The 18,181-nt window shown below is 47.2% G+C and overlaps 1 protein-coding gene across 1 annotated transcript; it reads right to left on the reverse strand.

Annotated features, from left to right (window-relative positions):
* Positions 1-13,005: 13,005 nt before the first annotated feature.
* Positions 13,006-17,252, reverse strand: LYPD3 (LY6/PLAUR domain containing 3). The gene is made up of 5 exons (XM_004388767.1): positions 17,180-17,252; positions 16,000-16,131; positions 14,754-14,924; positions 14,298-14,459; positions 13,006-13,505 (listed from the first exon to the last, which is right to left on the reverse strand). The coding sequence occupies exons 1-5, from the start codon at positions 17,250-17,252 to the stop codon at positions 13,006-13,008; spliced, it is 1,038 nt and encodes a 345-aa protein (XP_004388824.1).
* Between the last annotated feature and the right edge of the window lie 929 nt (positions 17,253-18,181).

Raw genomic sequence — 18,181 nt, forward strand, 5'->3', positions numbered from 1 at the left:
TCAAAAGCGATGTGTATTTGTCCTTTGGAAAGATATTTCCAAATTGCACTCCAAATTCCCTCCTCTAAAATGGCTGCCTGCCCATCTGTCAAAAGGGTTTTTTGCTCTCTTTGCACTGTGTGAAGGCTTTGCAGGGAGAAGGTGTTACTTACGTAATTAAAATGAAATAAGCCCTTCATTAAAAACACAAACTTGGGAAGAAGAGAAACCAGCAAGGCCAGTTTAGGAGGAGCCTTCCACCCTGTCCCTTGTCACACCTGCACTGTCCCCAACCGGCCCTGCCAGATGTTGAAATCCATTTCTCAAGCGCAAACACAGACCTCAAAGACCAACACTTGGGGAAAAAAATACAGGAAAGAGATTTTATAGTTTGTACCTTCTGCGGCTTTTTATATGACTGGATTCTCCTGCTCTTCATTTTCTTCCCCCTTCTCCTCATCCTTGTTTCTCTTCTTCCTCTAACTTGTCTTGGCGAGGACGTGGTGAAAAGATCTTAAAGCTCGGGCCATGAAACTATTCTGTGTGATACTGGAATGGTGGACAGGACCCATGCATGGCATTACACATTTGTCAAAATCCACAGGACTGTACAACACATACACGGAACTTAAATGTACATAGATTTCAGTTAATAATAATGTAAGCTACCAAAGAGGTTAGCCTGAATCTAATCACGAGAAAATATCAGACACAAACTAGATGGTGCCCAGCTACCACCAACGACCACTCTGTCAGGGATCATGACAGAGAGGGAGAAAAATGTAGAACAGAATTTAAATTCACAAAAAAAGACCAGACTTACTGCTCTGTCAGAGACTGGAGGAATCCCTGAAACTATGGCCCGGGACACTCTGCTAACCCAGAACTGAAACCACTCCCGAAGCCCACTTTTCAAAGATTAGACAGGCCTATAAAACAAAACATAACACACGTGAGAATACTGCTTCTTGGTTCAATCAAATATACGAGAACAAATGGGCAACACCTACCCAAAAGTAAGAGGAGAAGGCAGGACAGGACAGGAACTGAACGAACGGACACACAGAACCCAGGGTGGAAAGGGGGAGTGTGCTGTCACATTGTGGGGATTACAATCAATGTCACAAAATAATATGTGTATAAATTTTTAAATGAGAAATTAACTTGAGCTCTAAATTTTCACCTAAAACACAATTTAAAAAAAAAAAAAAAAGAAAATATCAGCCACAAGGGCTCCACCATTTGTTCATCAAACCCAATTATGAGAGGGCAGCACTCCTGTACTGCCAACACTCAGGCTGTCCATCTATCCAATATGGTAGCCACTAGCCACATGAGGAGCCCTGGTGGTGCAGTGGTTAAGCATTTGGCTGCTAACCAAAAGGTTGCCAGTTCAAATCTACCAGCCGCTCCTTGGAAACCCTATAGGGCAATTCTACTCTGTCCTACATGGTTTCCATGAGTCAGAATTGACTCGACAGCAGTGGGTTTGGTTTGGTTTAGCCCCATTTGGCTATTTAAATTAAAGTTAATTAAAATTAAATAAAATGACCATTTTGCTCAAAGATTCTATAGAACAATTCTGATCAAAAAAGGGAAAACATAGAATAGAATTCAAATTATTATGGAATCCAGTCTTTCTGGAGCCATGGAGGCTGGATGGACCCAGAAACTATTGCTCTAAGATAATCTTTAACCCTTAAACCAAAAATAGCCCCTGAAGTCTTCCTAAAATTAAAAATTAGTTTAGCTTAACTAGTAGAGTGTCGGCCTTGAGCATTATGCTATTTTAAGCACTATCTATACGGTAGCAAATTGACAACAGCAACTCAGAAGATTGGATAGGAACCTCAGGGGGCAGTGAGTTTTATATTAATGGAGGAGGAACAACTCAGAGAAGGAGGATGAGAATGGTTGCACAACTTGACGAATGTAATCTATGTCATGAATTGTACAAGTAGAAACTTGAATTGGTGTATGTTTTTGCTGTGTATATTCTCAACAACAAAAATAAATTATTTTTAAAATTTTTAGAAAAGGAAAAATAATTAAATGCAATGAAAACGCCACTGTCTCCACTTCTGAAGTGCTCAACAGTCACATGTGGCTTGTGGCTGCCATATTGGACAGCACAGACTATAGAACATTTCCATTATCACAAAACTGTACCCCTGGGTGGTGCAAATGGTTTTGCACCCAACTGCAAACCTAAAGGTAAGCAGTTCAAATACACCCCAGTAGCACCGCAGAAGAAAGGCCTGTCAATCTGCTTCTGTAAAGATTACAACCAAGAAAACTCTATGGAGCAATTCTACTCTGTAACACATGGGGCCACCATGAGTCAGAATCAACTGGACTAGCAACAGATTTGTTTTGGTTTTTTAGATCATCACGAAAGTTCTGCTGGACAGCACTCAATCTAGACGTTGCTTTGCAAGGACCTCACAATTATTTTCTCAAAAAGGGGGATGGGGAGATGTTGGAATTTTCTGGATAGTCTTTTAATTAACTGGCAAAGGTAAGAACACGCTCTGATTTGTTGTTAGCCACCACATTTAATTGTGTTTTCATTGGAGTGACCTTGTGAAATTTTTCATATAAACTCAACAGTCAGAAAGAAAAAAGTTAGCCTAAAAACCTCAATTTGGGTTTTCAATCCATGGTTGTTGTCTTAGGCTGGGTTCTCTGGAGAAGCAAAACCAGTAGAGCATAGATATATATACAGAGAGAGATTTATATCAAGGATATGACTCATGTGGCTGTAGAGGCTGAAACACCCCAAGTCCGTGGGTCAGGATAGAGGCTTCTCCTGATTCACGTAGCTACAGGGGCTGGTGGACCCAAGATCAGCAGGTTGAGAGCAGGGCTCTTGCTCCCAGGCTGTGAAGACCGACGAATCCCAAGATCAGCAGGCAAGATCACAGGTAAGCTGCTAGGATCCAGAGCGAGTAAAAGCCCCTGAGACTTGCCAGAATGTCTCCTTTTATTCGATGCAGGCTACATGCCCAAGGAAGCTCCCTTTCAACGGATTGTCTATTCACAACACATCTCATCTTGGAGATGATCATATTATATCAAATCTCATCATGGAAGTGATCACAACATCATACGACTGCCAAACTACATCATAACTGCCAAACCACGGAGAATCATGGCCCGGCCATGTTGACACACAACCTTAACTATCACAGTTTTGATACCGGTTAACCCCAAACCCATTGCCATCCAGTCAATTCCAACTCATAGCAACCCTATAGGACAGAATAGAACTGCCCCCCTAGGGTTTCCAAGGAGCAGCTGGTGGATTCGAACCACTGACCTTTTGGTTAGCAGCCGTACCTCTTAACCACTGTGCCACCACGGCAGTGATACCTGATGTACCTGTAAACTCTCACTCTGTGGATTCCTAAGCGATTGGCTTGAAAGCCTAGATTTCGCTTTTGTGTTCTGCATTCTGTATTCTGTTGTTTCTGTCACTCAATGTATGTGTTGCCCAGGGGAACTACAAGTGGAAAAAATAGAAATCAAAGGGTCTGGAAATAGCAGCAACTACCAATTAGTAAACTCTGTAGCCAGCTAGGATTGTTACAAACCTCATCACCATCATTCTCATGCTACGCCTCCTTGGCGAGATGGATTGACACAGTGGCTGCAATGATGGACTCAAACATGCTGGCGATTGTGAGGATGACACAGGACCAGGCAGAGTTTCGTTCTGTTGTACATGGGGGTTGCCATGAGTTGAAGCCAACTCAGTGGCAGCTAATAACAACAATCGTCATCATTCTCCCGCTACCCCTGTTGTTGTTGTTGTTACGTGGCCATCATGTTGGTTCCAACTTTTAATAACCACAAATACAACAGAACGAAACACTGCCCGATCCTGCGCCATCCTCACAATCATTGCTATGTTTGAGCCCATTGTTGCAGCCACTGTGTCAATCAGACTCAGAGAAACTAAATGACCCAGTCTGTGGTCATGCTGATATTGAAAAAGCATAGACAAGCCGCTAAGAACAGTCCTGCATAGTCATGAAAAATTGGGTCAACACTTAGACCTCAAATTAGGAACGACTGTTTGTTCCAAAACCAAACCAAACACATTGTCGTCGAGTCAATTCTGACTCATAGCAACCACATAGGACAGAGTAGAACTGCCCCATAGGATATCCAAGGAGAGGCTGGTGGATTCAAACTGCCGACATTTTGGTTAGCAGCCATAGCTCGCTGTAGCTCTTAACAACTGCACCACCAGGGCTCCACTGTTTGTTCATTAAACCCAATTCTGAGAGGGCGGCGTCCCAGTACTGCCAACACTCAGGCTGTCCATCTGTCCAATATGGTAGCCACTAGCCACATGTGGAGCACTGGTGGCAGAGTGGTTAAGCATTTGGTTGCTAACCGAAAAGTGGGCGGTTCAAATCCACCAGCTGCTCCTTGGAAACCCTATGGGGCATTCTACTCTGTCCTACATGGTCGCTATGAGTCAGAATTGCCTCAATGGCAATGGGTTGGGTTTGGTTTAGCCACATTTGGCTATTTAAATTAAAGTTAATTAAAATTAAATAAAATGAACATTTTGCTCAAAGATTCTATAGAACAATTCTAATCAAAAAAGGAAAAATGTAGAACAGAATTTCACATTCTCACGGAATCCAATCTTTCTGGAGCCATGGAGACTAAATGAGCCCGGAAACTATTGCCCTAAGAAAATCTTTAAACCTTAAACCAAAAATAGCCCCTGAAGTCTTCCTAAAACCAAAAAATAGTTTAGCTTAACTAGTAAAGAGTGTCTGCCTTGAGCATTATGCTATTTTAAGAACGATCTGTAGGGAATCAAAGTGACAACTGCAACTCAAAAAATTAGATAGGAATCTTAGGGGGAAGTGAGTTTTATGTTAATGAAGGAGGAACAACTCAGAGAACAAGGATGACAATGGTTGCACAACTCGAAGAATGTAATCAATGTCATGAATTGTACAAGTAGAAACTTGAATTGGTGTATGTTTCTGCTGCGTATATTCTCAACAACAAAATAATTTTAAAATTTTTAGAAAAAGAAAAATAATTAAATAAAATGAAAACTCCACTGTATCACTCACACTCTCTACTTCTCAAGCGCTCTACAGCCATATGTGGCTTGTGGCTGCCATATTGCACAGCACAGACTATAGAACATGACCAGTATCACAAAACCGTACTGGACAATGAACAAGGAAGACCGAAGAAGAATTGATGCCTTTGAATTATGGTGTTAGTGAAGACTATTGAATATACCATGGACTGTCAGAAGAACAAATAAATCTGTCTTGGAAGAAGTACAGCCAGAATGCTCCTTAGACGCGAGGATGGCAAGACTTTGTCTCCAGGACATGTTATCAGGAGAGATCAGTCCCTGGAAAAGGATATCATGCTTGGTAAAGTAGAGGGAAAAAGAGGAAGACCCTCAAAAAGATGGACTGACACAGTGGCTGCAACAATAGGCTCAAGCATACCAGTGATTGTGAGGCTGGCGCAGGACCGGGCTGTGTTTCGTTCTGTTGTACATAGGGTCGCTGTGAGTCGGAACCAACTTGAAGGCACCTAACAACAGCAACAACAATTTTGTCATTTTATATTATATATATTTTTTCTTGAATAAACAACCTAAGTTGTAGACAGGTTGCCCCTTTGCCCCTAAATATACATCAATGTGTATTTCCTAAAAACAAGGGCATTCTCTTATCTACTCACAGTACATTGGCCAAAATTAAGAAATTAGCACTGAACATAAACTATCTAAACTATGGACTCTATTGAGATTTTGTCAATTGCCTCAACAATGTCCCTTCGAGCAAAAGAAAATCCTGTATCACACACGGTGTTTAGTTGTCAGGTCTCTTGAGTCTCTTTCCATCTGGAAGAGTGCCTCTGTTTTTTTGTGGTTCATGACATTGATATTTTTGAAGAGTAGAGGTCAGTTATTTTGCAGAATGTCCCTCTTTGACCTGTCTGATGTTTCCTCATGGTTAGAGTCAGGTTACGCTGGGTCCTTTCTCAATGCTTCATATCAGGAGGCACTTGATGTCGGTTTGCTCCATTACTGGTGATGTTATCTTTGATCTCTTGGATAAAGTAGTGCCGGCGAGGTTTTTCCATTGTAAAGTCCATCTTCCCTTGCATAATTAGTAAGTATCTCGTGGGAAGATCATTTGAGACTCTGTAAATAGGGATCCCTGATAGCTGCAAATAGTTAAGCATTTGAATTTACCCAGAGGCCCCTCCGAAGAAAGACCTGACTATCTACACTGGAAAGATCACAGACAAGAAAACTCTATGGAGCACAGTTCTTCTCTGACACACATGAGTTGGAGTTGACTTAACTGGTTTGTTAATTTTTTTTTAATATCCTGTTTCATCTCAAACTTGCACCCATTAGCTGTAGCTTCTATTAATCAATTCTTGCCGGAATCAGTTATTATTATAATGAGTGGCAAATGGTGATTTTCTAGTTCCATCATACCTTCTACATTCGTTAGTTGACTTTTCACAGTGATGAAGAGTTTTCCCTTCTCCCATTTTTAAAAATGTATATATTTATTTATTTATATCAGGATGGACTCACAGATTCTTATTCAATGGGCTATGGAAGAAAGACCTGGCGATCTGCTTCCATAAAGATTGCAGACAAGAAAACCCTCTGAGGCAGTTCCACTCTGTCACATGGGGTTGCTATGAGTTGAATTGACTCAACGGCACCCAACAAAAACATCATAATCTTTTACCATCATTATTTAGCTTGATCCTCAGACTGGACATAAGGAACCTCTTCAAGACATCTCCTGGGTCCTTTTGGCACACCTCCACCATTCTTTATTTCGTTACTCTCTGGATCGACTCTGTTTTAAAGATCAAGAAACTGAGACATAGAGTGGTTGAATAACTTGTCCAAGTTACACTGCTAGTAGGCGACAAAAAGTTTCAATCCAGGCAGTATGGTTCCAAAATCTAAGCTCTTAACTATTCGACCACATTGTCTCTTTATGGCGGCAAGAACCATGACTTCTTGTTCATAGCTGTATCCCCCCCACCCAGCATAATGCTTGACCCACCCAAAAAACGAAACCAAACCCACTGCCATTGAGTCGATTCCGACTCATAGTCACCCTATAGGACAGAGTACAACTGCCCCATAGGATTTCCAAGGCTATAATAATCTTTACAGAAGCAAACTGTCACATCTTTCTCTTGCAGAGTGGCTCTTGTGCTCAAACCACTTCGGTTAGCAGCCGAGCACTTTAACCACTGTGCCACCAGGGCTCTCTTGACTCATGGGAGGTAGTAAATTAAAATGTTTTGAATAAATGAATAAACTAATGAATGAATGAACTATCTTTCATATCTCTAAGGTCCTAAATTCCTAGCCACCCTTTTGCATAGACTCTCAACTCCTCAGCTATTCGCAAGATAATCTGCCAATATCCAACTTTCTACCTCCTCAATGCCTGTAGCCACGTAGGTGACCAAAGCTAGAGAAAAAAATCACACAACCCTGCTGAAAAGTCTTACTTTAAATTCAAGATTTACAACTTCCAAGAATCAGTTGCCATGAAGTCGATTCCAACTCCTGGCAACCCCATGTGTGTCAGAGTAGAACTATGTTGCACAAGCTTTTCAATGGCTGATTTGTCAAAGTAGATTACCAGGCCTTTCTTCTAAGGCACCTCTGGGTAGACTCAAACCGCTAACCTTTTGGTTAGAAGCCATTTGCACCACCCAGGGACTCTAAACAAAAACCCAAATTTGTTGCCATGGAGTCGATTCTGACTCATAGCAACCTTATAGGACAGAGAAGAATGGCCCCATGGGGTTTTCAAGACTGTAAATCTTTATGGGAGTAGACTGCCACGTCTTTCTCCCATGGAGCGGCTCGTGGGTTTGAACCACTGACCTGCCAAGTACTTAACCACTGCACACCAGGACTCCTTCCAGGGACTCTAGTGGGTCCTTAATTCTGCCTAAAAATCAGCCTAGATTTCTACAGTCATTCACTCTCTCATTCTCCTAGATGATTATTTCATAACTTCTCAGTTCTCCACAAAGCATCTCCTGTTATCCTGTGGAAAAGAATTGGGGGTGGCGGAGTGGGCAGGGAGTTCTCTGGATACTGAGCATGTGCAGAGAACCTCTACCCCATTATAGCACTCTCAGCACAACAGCCACCTTCCCACTGAAGGAATACAGTCTATATTGTTGTTGTCGTTACGTGCCGTCAAGTTGATTCCGACTCATAACGACCCCATGTACAACAGAACGAAACACTGCCCAGTCCTGTGCCATCCTCACAATCATTGTTATGCTTGAGCCCATTGTTGCAGCCGTGATGTCAATCTATCAAACTGAGGGTCCTCCTCTTCTTCGCTGACCCTCTACTTTACCAAGCATGATGTCCTTCTCCAGGGACTGATCCCTCCTGATAACATGTCCAGAGTAGATGAGCCCAAGTCTTGCCATCCTCGCTTCTAAGGAGCATTCTGGCTGTACTTCTTCCAAGACAGATTTGTTAGTACTTTTGGCAGTCCATGGTATAGTCAATATTCTTCACCACTACCGTAATTGAAAGGCATCAATTCTTCCTCGGTCTTTCTTATTGTCTACTGTCCATGTGGCCACCATGAAATCTGGATTTGGTGCCAGATGTTTATAGGAGTTCTCTGTCGAGCTTAAAGCTCAACAGAATGTTGTAGCTACTCTATTGTTCATAGGATGTTGATGTCTGCAACTCACTTTGAAATGCATCAGAAAACGAGATGAATAGAGTGGTGGATCGATGACAGAAATGTAATAAAATAAGTAGAGCAAAATATGCATTGAAGAATCTCCGTGTAGGTGCATGGGTGTTTGCTTGCTGTACAATTCTCTCAACTTTTCTGTATCTTTGAAATTTTTCATAAAAAAGAAAAAAATTAAGGCAACGTGATGGGAGATGAGGCCATAGATAGGAAGGACCTCTCTGAGGAGATGACATTGAGTCTAAGACCTAAAGGACAAGGAACCATCAGCCCTACAGAGATCTAGAAGAAGCCTATTCCAGAAATAAGGGACAGTGAGTGCAAAGGTCCTGAGATGGGAATGAATAGGTCAGGTGTAAGGAACAGAAAAAAGACCCACAGGGTTATAAACTAGTAAACAAGGAGGAAAGTCGTGGGAAATAACAGACCCAGGCCAGATCATAAAGGGCTTCATAGACCATGATGAAGAATTTGGATTTTATTCTGAGTAGAATGGGAAGCCACTGGGTAGTTTTTTGTTTTGTTTTTATTGTACTTTAGATGAAGGTTTACAGAGCGAATTAGTTGCTCATTAAACAATTAATATACATAATGTTTTGTGACATTGGTTGCCAACCCCACGACATGTCAACACTCTTCCCTTCTCGACCTTGGGTTCCCCATTACCAGCTTTCCTGTCCCCTCCTGCCTTCTTGTCCTTGCCCGTGAGCTGGTGTGCCCATTTAGTCTCGTTTTGTTTTATGAGCCTGTCATAACAGGTTCACTGAAGGGTGAACCTCAGGTGTGACTTCAGTAACTGAGTTAAAAGGGTGTCCAGGAGCCACACTCTCAGGGTTTCTCTAGCCATTGGGTAGTTTTAAGCAGGGGAGTCATGTTATCTGAGGTATTGGTGGTTCCGTGGTAGAATTCTCACTTTCCATGCAGGAGACCGGAGTTCAATTCCTGGCCACTGAACCTCATGCACAGCCATCGCCTGTCTGTCCATGGAGTGTTGCACGATGCTTTAACAGGTTTCAGCAGAGCTTCCAGACTAAGATAGACTAGGAAGAAAAGGCTGGTGATCTACTTCGAAAAAGCAGCCAATGAAAACTCTATGGGTCACAATGTCCAGTCCACATCCACTCATGCGGAGGTCACAAGAACAGGCAGCATATCATTCCCTTGTGAATGGGGTCGCCATGAGTCACAACAGGACTTGAAAAGCAACTAACAACAAGGAGCAAGGGTGGCAGCATGGAGTGAGGATTCTACTGCACACATCCAGGCATGTGACGATGGTGGCAGCAATGAAGACACAGAGAAGTGCCCAGACTTGGATGTGTTTCATGGGTAGAACCAACTAAACTGAGAGATTTGATGTGGGAAAGAAGTGAAAAGGAAGAGAAAAGGATGACTTTTTTGGGCTAAGCAAGTGGGGTGCTAATTACTGAGGTTGGTAAGACTGCAGGAAAAACAGGTTCGGTGAGGGTTATGTAATCAACCCTTCTCCTCTGTTCCTTTTCAGATGCCTTTAAACCACGTGAGTGGGGAAGTCAAACAGCCAATAAAATATACAAGTCAGCTCAGGGGAGAGTTTGGGAGAGGCTGTGGAAATACATGGAGCTCTCGTGATGTAGTGGTTAAGAGCTATGGCTGCTAGTCAAAAGCTCGGCAGTTCGAATCCACCAGCCGCTCCTTGGAAACCTGTGGGGCAGTTGTACTCTGTCCTGTTGGGTCGCTAGGAGTCAGAATCTCAGCCTGAAACTTTGTAACACTATGGTTAGCAGTTTGCACTCTATCAAGCCAATCTGCCTGGGTTCAAATCCAGGTCTCACTGTTTATTAGCTGGGTCACATGGGGCAAGCTTCTCAACCTCTCTGGGCTTGGTTTCTTTATCTTGTAAAATGCAAATGATTAGTATTTACTTCATAGGTTGTTGTGTAGATTAAATATTTTAATACAAGCAAAGCACTTGAAACAATACCTGGCGCATAATAAATGGATCACTTGCTGTGGATTAATTACTTCACCATTCTGAACCTCAGTTTCCCCAATCATCATCCCATCAGAGAATTTATGTGGAGAATAAGATGAGATGATGTGTGCAAACACCATTAACACAGGCCTGACTCCTTTCTTAATCACTAACATTCCTGTAGCTGGACAATGAACAAGGAAGACTGAAGAACAATTGATGCCTTTGAATTACGGTGTTGGCAAAGACTACTGAATATTCCATGAACTGCCAGCAGAACGAACAAGTCAGTCTTGGAAGAAGGACAGCCTGAATGCTCTAAGAAGCGAAGATGTTGAGACTTTGCCTCACTTTCTTTGGACATGTTATCAGGAGGCACCAGTCCCTGAAGAAGGACACCATGCTTGGTAAAGTAGAGGGTCAGAGAAAAAGAGGAAGACCCTCGAGGAGATGGACGGACACAGTGGCTGCAACAATGGGCTCAAATACAGCAACAATCATGAGGATGGCACAAGACCAGGCAGTGTTTCATTCTGTTGTACACAGGGTCGCTACGAGTCAGAACTGACTTGACGGTACCTAAGAACAACATTCCTGTAACCATAGTTACTATTACTGATGTTACCATTTATATTGTTGCCCATGCTCTTATTAATTCTCTCTGTTGTTACTAGAATTATTATTTACTATTGTTTGTTATTATTATTACTACTTCAAATTACTGCTCATTATTGATAGCAATGTTGGCAATATTACTATTCCCATCTCACTATTCCCCCACATCCAATGCCCCTCCCATCAAGAGTCCCAAAGCCTACCAGGACCCCTCAACTCCAAGCCAGGATTTTCTTCCCTGGGGCCTCTAAGGCCAGGCCTTCAGCTTACTGAAAGGAAAGGAAGGTGGGATTCAGGCCCTAGGTCCCCAACATGCAGCAAAGATGGACGACAGCACCCTTGACCTCTTTGGGCAAGCAGGGTGCCCAAACAAACCAGCTGAACAGTAAGCGGGGTAGGGCCTGGGGAGGGTGCATATTAGACAAAGCTTTCTTCTGCTTCCTACCAGTTACCAGTTGGCATCCAGATGATTTCAACTCATCGCAACCCCATGTGTGTCAGAACAGAACTGTGTTCCATGGGGTTTTCAATGGGTAATTTTTCAAGATGGCGAGGCCTTTCTTCTGAGGTGTATCTGGGTAGACTCAAACCTCCAACATTTCGGTTAGCAGCCCAGTGCTTTAACCATTTGCACCACCCAGGGGACTTTCTCTGCTTCCTAGCATTGCTAAAAAAAAACCCATTCACCCCTCAATAATGCTTAATGGTTTCCCCCAGTCTCCCCATCACCAGTGCGATCACCCACACACTACTTGTTGCTGTGTGCCATGGAGTCAATTCCTCCGACTCATAGTGACCCTATAAGACAGAGCAGAACTGCCCTATAGGATTTCCTAGGCTGTAATCTTTACGGGAACAGATCGCCAGGTCTTTCCTCCCTCAGAGTGGCTGGTGGGTTTGAACTGTCGACTTTTTGGTTAGCAGCCACCAGGGCTTTTCCTTCGCCACTGCACCACCAGGGCTCCGCAAGCTAATTAGTTCCCAACAAATGCAAAGGAATTCAAACCCCAACTTTCCCCCAGGACTGTGGCTCTAGATCTCAGCTTCTCTGTCTAGTAGAGGCCTTGGCATTCCTGCCCCAGCTCAGCTTTAAGATAATGACAAATGAGGTGAAAATGGCTCCTTTAAAGCACTATACAAAGTAACGTAACTTTTATTGAGTCCGTTAAGTGCCAGGAACTGGCCACACAGAGCCATAAGGCGTAGTCCCTGCCCTTGAGGAGCTCACAGTCTAGTAAGGGAGACAGACTCGGAAGTGATTCCTGCAAAGATGGAGGGGCAGGAGGCAGCAGTGACCAGAGGAGGAACCATTAATCCTCTCCCAGATTCCAAGTCGGCTATGAGAAAGCAAATAGGAAGCTTATCATTGTCTCCTTCTCCTTCCCTGTGACAGCTCTGACCTCTGTCTGTCCTGAGCACCATGAGGGGATGAGAGAGAGACAAGGATGACAGAGATACAGCCGAAATGCCCTCAAAAATCTAGTAGACCCTGGCGGGTTATATACAACAGTAACGTTATTTCCCATAGCTGCTAACCAGCACAGCGGAAGCTGAGGGGACTAGGGAGACTGGAAGAATGGGAGCTGGGCCAGCCCAGTCCACTGAGGGGAAAGGGAAATGTAATGGGGAGAGGGGTGCCCAGGGCCAGGGAAGGAGGGCAAGGGGGAGGTCCTGAGACGGAGAAGCTCACAGTAGGGCGCCAGCAACCACAGCCAACAGAAGAGTCGCCAATCCGACCATGGGAGCTGAAGAGCCCTTGGAGTGGTCCTGGAGTTCACCTTTGACGGGGCGCTTCCCCACATTACTGCGGTCCTGGTGGCCGGCAGCACCTCCAGCCAAGGTGGGCCCGTTTTCCTGGGAGGCCTCAGGTTCTGCCTTCTTCTCTTCCGGAGGAGTCTGGCTGGCTGGCGCTGGGCTGGGTTTGGTAGTGGAAGAAGTGGTGGGTGGGGCTGGGGTCGATGTGGTGACAGAAGTGGTCAGGGCCGGAGTGGTGGGCTGGGAAGCGGTCATCAGGACAAGGGGAGGGATTCGAGGGGCAAAGTAGGTCTTGTTGCGGAGGTCGGAGTTACAGCGGGATCCCTGGCAGCAGGAACCGCTGAGCGTGAAGCCTGGACCTGTCACCGTATCGCGGGTGCATAACTCGTCCGTGACGCAGCCCCGGATGGGCAAGGATACAGTCACACTGGCTGCAGGAGGGAGACATATGTGGTCAGTGGTTAGAGAGAAGGGGGAGGCACAGCCATAATGAAATTTGGGGACACTAGGAGTAAGATGGGAGCAGAGAACCCCCAAAACAGGGGACAGAAGGGTCCTGTACCCCTTCATCCAAAAAGTCTCAACTCGGGCCCCGCTTTGAGAAACACTGTTCCATTGTCTTTGTAACTGGTGATCCATATTTCCCAAAGCACTTTGAGAGGAAACCTTGTAAGCTGAACTACAAGTCCCACAATACCTTGGCTGAAAGGTTTGGACTGGGATAGAGCAACTCTCACACAACCAAAGAACACAACAAACATCCCCCACGTCCCTCCCTACCATTTCTCCCTCTCCCTTCCTCTTCGTTGCCCTCTTCCGGACCGCCAAAATTTAGCCTAAGAGTCAGAACTACACCTCCCATAGTGCACCTGGCAGAGGATGAAGCTTGGAGAACTTCATCTCCCATGGTTCCCTGAGGCAGAGGCCAGGAAGCTGAACTATTATCTTTCCAATTACTCCAGAAGAGCCCTGGGGCGCAGTGGTTAAGAGCTCAGGCTAGTAATCAAAACGTTGGCAGTTCGAATCCACCCGCTGCTCCTTGGAAACCCTACGGGGCAGCTCTACTCTGTCCTTTAAGGTCGCTAGTGACTCGACGCCAACAGGCTTGGTTTAATGCTCCGGGATAAGAGGGAGCCCTAACCCCTTGAATTTAAGGGGTGGGAACTCTTACCCCAGAAGGGCTACCACAACCCCTACGGTCCCCTACTCCGGAGCTCGCTCACCTGCTGTCAAGGTAACTTTGCCATCGAAACAGCCCTTGTAGAAATGGTCGCTGGCATTGTAGCAGTTTACGACGGGTGGCGCCGAACCCTGGCACGCCTCGGGGCTCAGCCCCATGCAACTGTAGCACTCGATGCCGTTGGGCTTGTAAGCACTCTCATTGCCTGCAAGGGGATGGGAAGGAAGGAAAGGGGACGAGAAGGCTCAGGAATCAGAGGTCCTGGTCCCTCCAGCCCACGTTTCCGACCTTCAACAGACGCACAGCTCAGCTCAGTGGCCACGGCCTTCCCGCGCACAGACCCGTAGCCCCGCCCTTGCGTCCAACCTCAGCTTACCTACAGCAGTGAAGTCTTAGCCCCATCCTAGAGTGCGATCCCGTCCCCAGTCCGCGTCGAGTACTGCTCTCACAGCTCCCCCGCTAGCCGTGCCCTTGGGCCTATTACCCCGCCCCCACTCACCTGCGGGATTGAGTGCTCCCGAGGTGAGGTTGAGCTTGGTGTTGCACAGGTCCTGGGAGCACTGCTGCAGCTGGATGAAGGCCAGAAGCCCGTGAAGGTCCAGTCCGCGGTCATTCTTCCCGGGGAGTCCCGAGCCACAACCCCGCACTGCCACCGCGGGTTGCCCGTGGACTGCCGAGAGGAGGGCGGGGTCAGAGGAGGGCAGGGTTTCAAAGGGGCGGGGCCTCGAATAGAACGGTACCTGGATGGCGCAAATGGTTAAGCGGCTGGACTACCAGCGGAAAGGTCGGCGGTTCAAACCCACCCAGAGGCGCCTCAGAAGACAGGCCTGGCAATCTGCTTCCTAAAGGTCACAGCCTTGAAAATCCTATGGAGCAGTTTTACTCTGCACATATGGGGTCGCCATGAGTGGAATCAGCTCGGCAACAACTAACAGAGACTAGACAAACGAGGATCCGAAGACTGGGCTCTCAGAGCAGATCGTAGGGGAAAAAACAGACGGAAGAATGACAGAAGAGGCGAGGACATAGAGGGGCGGAACCTCGAAGGGCTGGGTCCAAGGGATCAGACAGACAGGCTGACAGACACCGGACAAATGGAGGGGAAAGGGCCACGAGGGGCGAAGCAGCAGAAAGCCTCATCATAAGGAACCGAGAGACTGACGAAAAGAAAAAAAAAAGCACAGGATCAGAGAAATATGGGCCTTCTAGGGAAGTGGCCTCAGAAAGGGAGGTTTCATTAGCCAACTCTACAGGGGTGGGGCTTCTGCAGAGAGCTGAGTCTGTGAAGGGCGGGGCTTAAACAGAAGAACAGGGCCTCAGACCGTGGGAACCGAGGAGAAGACCTCTGAAAGGGAACCTCCATCACCTGGGGCCCCATCGGATATGGGAAGCTGGCTTGAGGAGGGGAGAATTCCGGCAGGGACAGAAGGGCGCAGGAAGTGTCCGTGGTGGCGCGGAAATGAATAGGGTGTACCCGCAAAGAGGACGAGATTCCAAAAGGGTGGACGCGGCTGCAGACCCAGGCTCTCCCAGTCCGCCCCACCCAGTTTGCAACTCTCAGCCTCCCACCACCCGAAGCCCGGATGGCGACGGACAGCCCGGGAGTGAGGGGCGCAGCCGCGTTGGAGAGCCCAGGTCAGGCTGAAAGAGTGGAGCGGGGCTGCGTTGGAAAGGTGTGGCCAGATGCAGAGGGGGCGGGCTGGAGGAGCCTGAACCTTGCGCGTGGACCCCGAGTCCTGACTCACTGGTCTCCACAGCTCCCACCGCCTCTGTGCAGACGTCGGCGTCCGGCGCGCACTTCACCGCCTTCATCTTCTGCGGAGAACAACCGTCATCTGCTTTCTGCACGCAGCTGTAGCACTCCAGGGCCTGCGCTCCTGGGGGTGTGGGCCGAGTAGAACAGAGCCATCTATTCAGGAAATGGTGCTTCCCACGCCCTCTGTCCCCGGAATGAGACAGTCCATCCCTGCACAACCTTTCCCGGGGCAGGGAGAGGGACCAAACCAAAACCAGACCCGTTGCCGTTGAGTCTATTCCCACTCATAGAAGCCTTCCCAAAAACGTGGGGTCGCGGGATACACGGGGTCCCTTTCCTTTAAGCCCCCTATGCCTAGAGAGGAGCCCTGGTGGCGCAGTGGTTAAGAGCTACGGTGAGCTACGCCGCTCACCAAAAGGTCGGCAGTTCTAACCCACCACCCGCCCCTTGGAAACCTTATGGGGCAGTTCTACCCTGCCCTATACGGTCGCTAAGAGTAGGAATCGGTTCGATGGCAACAGGTTTTTTGGTATGCCTAGAGTGGGAGCACTCACTCCACAGCCCCTTGTGATGTGGGGCATCCCTCCACCGAGCCTCCTCATCCAAGGGTAGGGGGATCTCTTCCCATAGCTCTCTGCTGAGGATGGGAGAACTTTTCCCATTCTGCTCAGAATGAAGGATCCCTTCCTGTAATCCTCTCTTATGACTGGGGACCCTTTCCACAGCCGCCGCTGCTCAAGATGGAAGAATTTTCCCCACAGCCTTCTCTGCCCATAGTGGGAGGGGGCCTTCCCAGAGCCCTCTCTGCCCATGGTGGGGGGCCCTTTCACAGCCCCCTCTGACCAAGATAGAGAATCCTTCCCACAGCCCTCTCTGCTCAAGATGGGAGAACTTTTCCCACAGTACGTTCTGCCCGTGGTGGGGGACCTTCCAACAGCCCCCTCTACCCAAGACAGGGGAGGTTTCTCGCAGCCCTTTCTGCCCAGGGCAGGGAACGCTACAGAGTGGGGGAACTTTTTCCACCACCCCTTCTTCCCAGGCAAGGATCACTTTCACAGCCCCCTCTGCTCAGGATGGAAGACTTTCTCCCACAGCCATCTGTGGGGGCTGGGGCGGGGAACCTCCTCCCTAGATCTACCCCCTCCAGCCACGCCCGGCAGCGGACCCACCTTCCTGAAGCAGCAATGGCAGCAGCAGCAGCCAGCCTGCCGTCCAGATCACTGCTTTCCTGGCGGGATTCATGGCTCGGTCCTGCTCCCTCAGCCTCCCCCCTGAGTGTGCCGCCTCCCAACCCAGGCCCTCTTACCTGAGCCCCCGGATGAGTAACCTCCCCCAGGCAACCTTGGCCTTGCCCAACCAGACCCAGTCAGCGTCCGCTGTAGGGCGGGGCCCTTGCTTGTAGTTGCGTCACCCGCGAGGAGAGCAGCCCCTGCCCTGGGCATTTGCAAGGAGGGGTTGGGTGGTAGCCATTTCCCTGACAGTTCCCAGAAGAAAGTCTGCATGGGAGAGGGAGGCTGAGGCTCAGAGAAGAAGAGTCTGAGCCCTCAACATGCAACCTTCATTAAATACTTAATGACCATCTACAGTGTGTGCAGGGCTTTGGCTGGGTGATGCTGGGAGTCAAGACAGAAGCAGTCCATGCCCCAAGGAGCTCACAGTCTAATGGGGGAGACAGATAGTAATCAAATAATGGTACAGATTGTTATTTACAACTGAGAGTAGGACAATGAAGGAAGAAGTGTAGGGAGGCATGGAGTCTAGAGAAGGGGGCTGGTCAGTGAAGGCTTCCCTACGCCTGTCAACTTGCCTCCTGACCTCAAAGACATGGGGGATTTAGCCAAGTGAAGCAGGTCAGGGGAGGGCTGAGAAAGAGCGATACCAGGTGGAGGAGGCAGCACATGCAAAGACATGGAGAAGTAACACTGACCATTCAAATACAAAAAGGAGACCAACATGCCTGGAGCTCAGAGGGCAAAGGTGAGAAGGATGGAAACTGAGGCAGAAGAGGTAGGCAGCAGCCAGATCATTCAGGGCCTTAGAGGCACTGAGAAGAAATTGGGATTTATCCTTTTTTTTTTTTTTAATTTTATTTTATTGTACTTTAAGTGAAAGTTTACAATTCAAGTTAGTCTCTCATACAAAAATTTATACATACATTGTTATGTGACCCT

This window comes from Trichechus manatus, unplaced genomic scaffold (assembly GCF_000243295.1).
Source record: "Trichechus manatus latirostris isolate Lorelei unplaced genomic scaffold, TriManLat1.0 scaffold00216, whole genome shotgun sequence".
Lineage (NCBI taxonomy): Eukaryota > Metazoa > Chordata > Mammalia > Sirenia > Trichechidae > Trichechus > Trichechus manatus.

Bases quoted from the DNA above. Each gene is read 5' to 3' on its own strand.
- LYPD3 (XM_004388767.1), bottom strand. From the start codon at position 17,252: ATGAATCCCGCCAGGAAAGCAGTGATCTGGACGGCAGGCTGGCTGCTG. The intron at 16,132-17,179 runs GTGGGTCCGCTG...CCACACCCCCAG, and splicing joins GCCATTGCTGCTTCAGGAAG to GAGCGCAGGCCCTGGAGTGC. The intron at 14,460-14,753 runs GTGAGTGGGGGC...ATCCCCTTGCAG, and splicing joins GGGAGCACTCAATCCCGCAG to GCAATGAGAGTGCTTACAAG.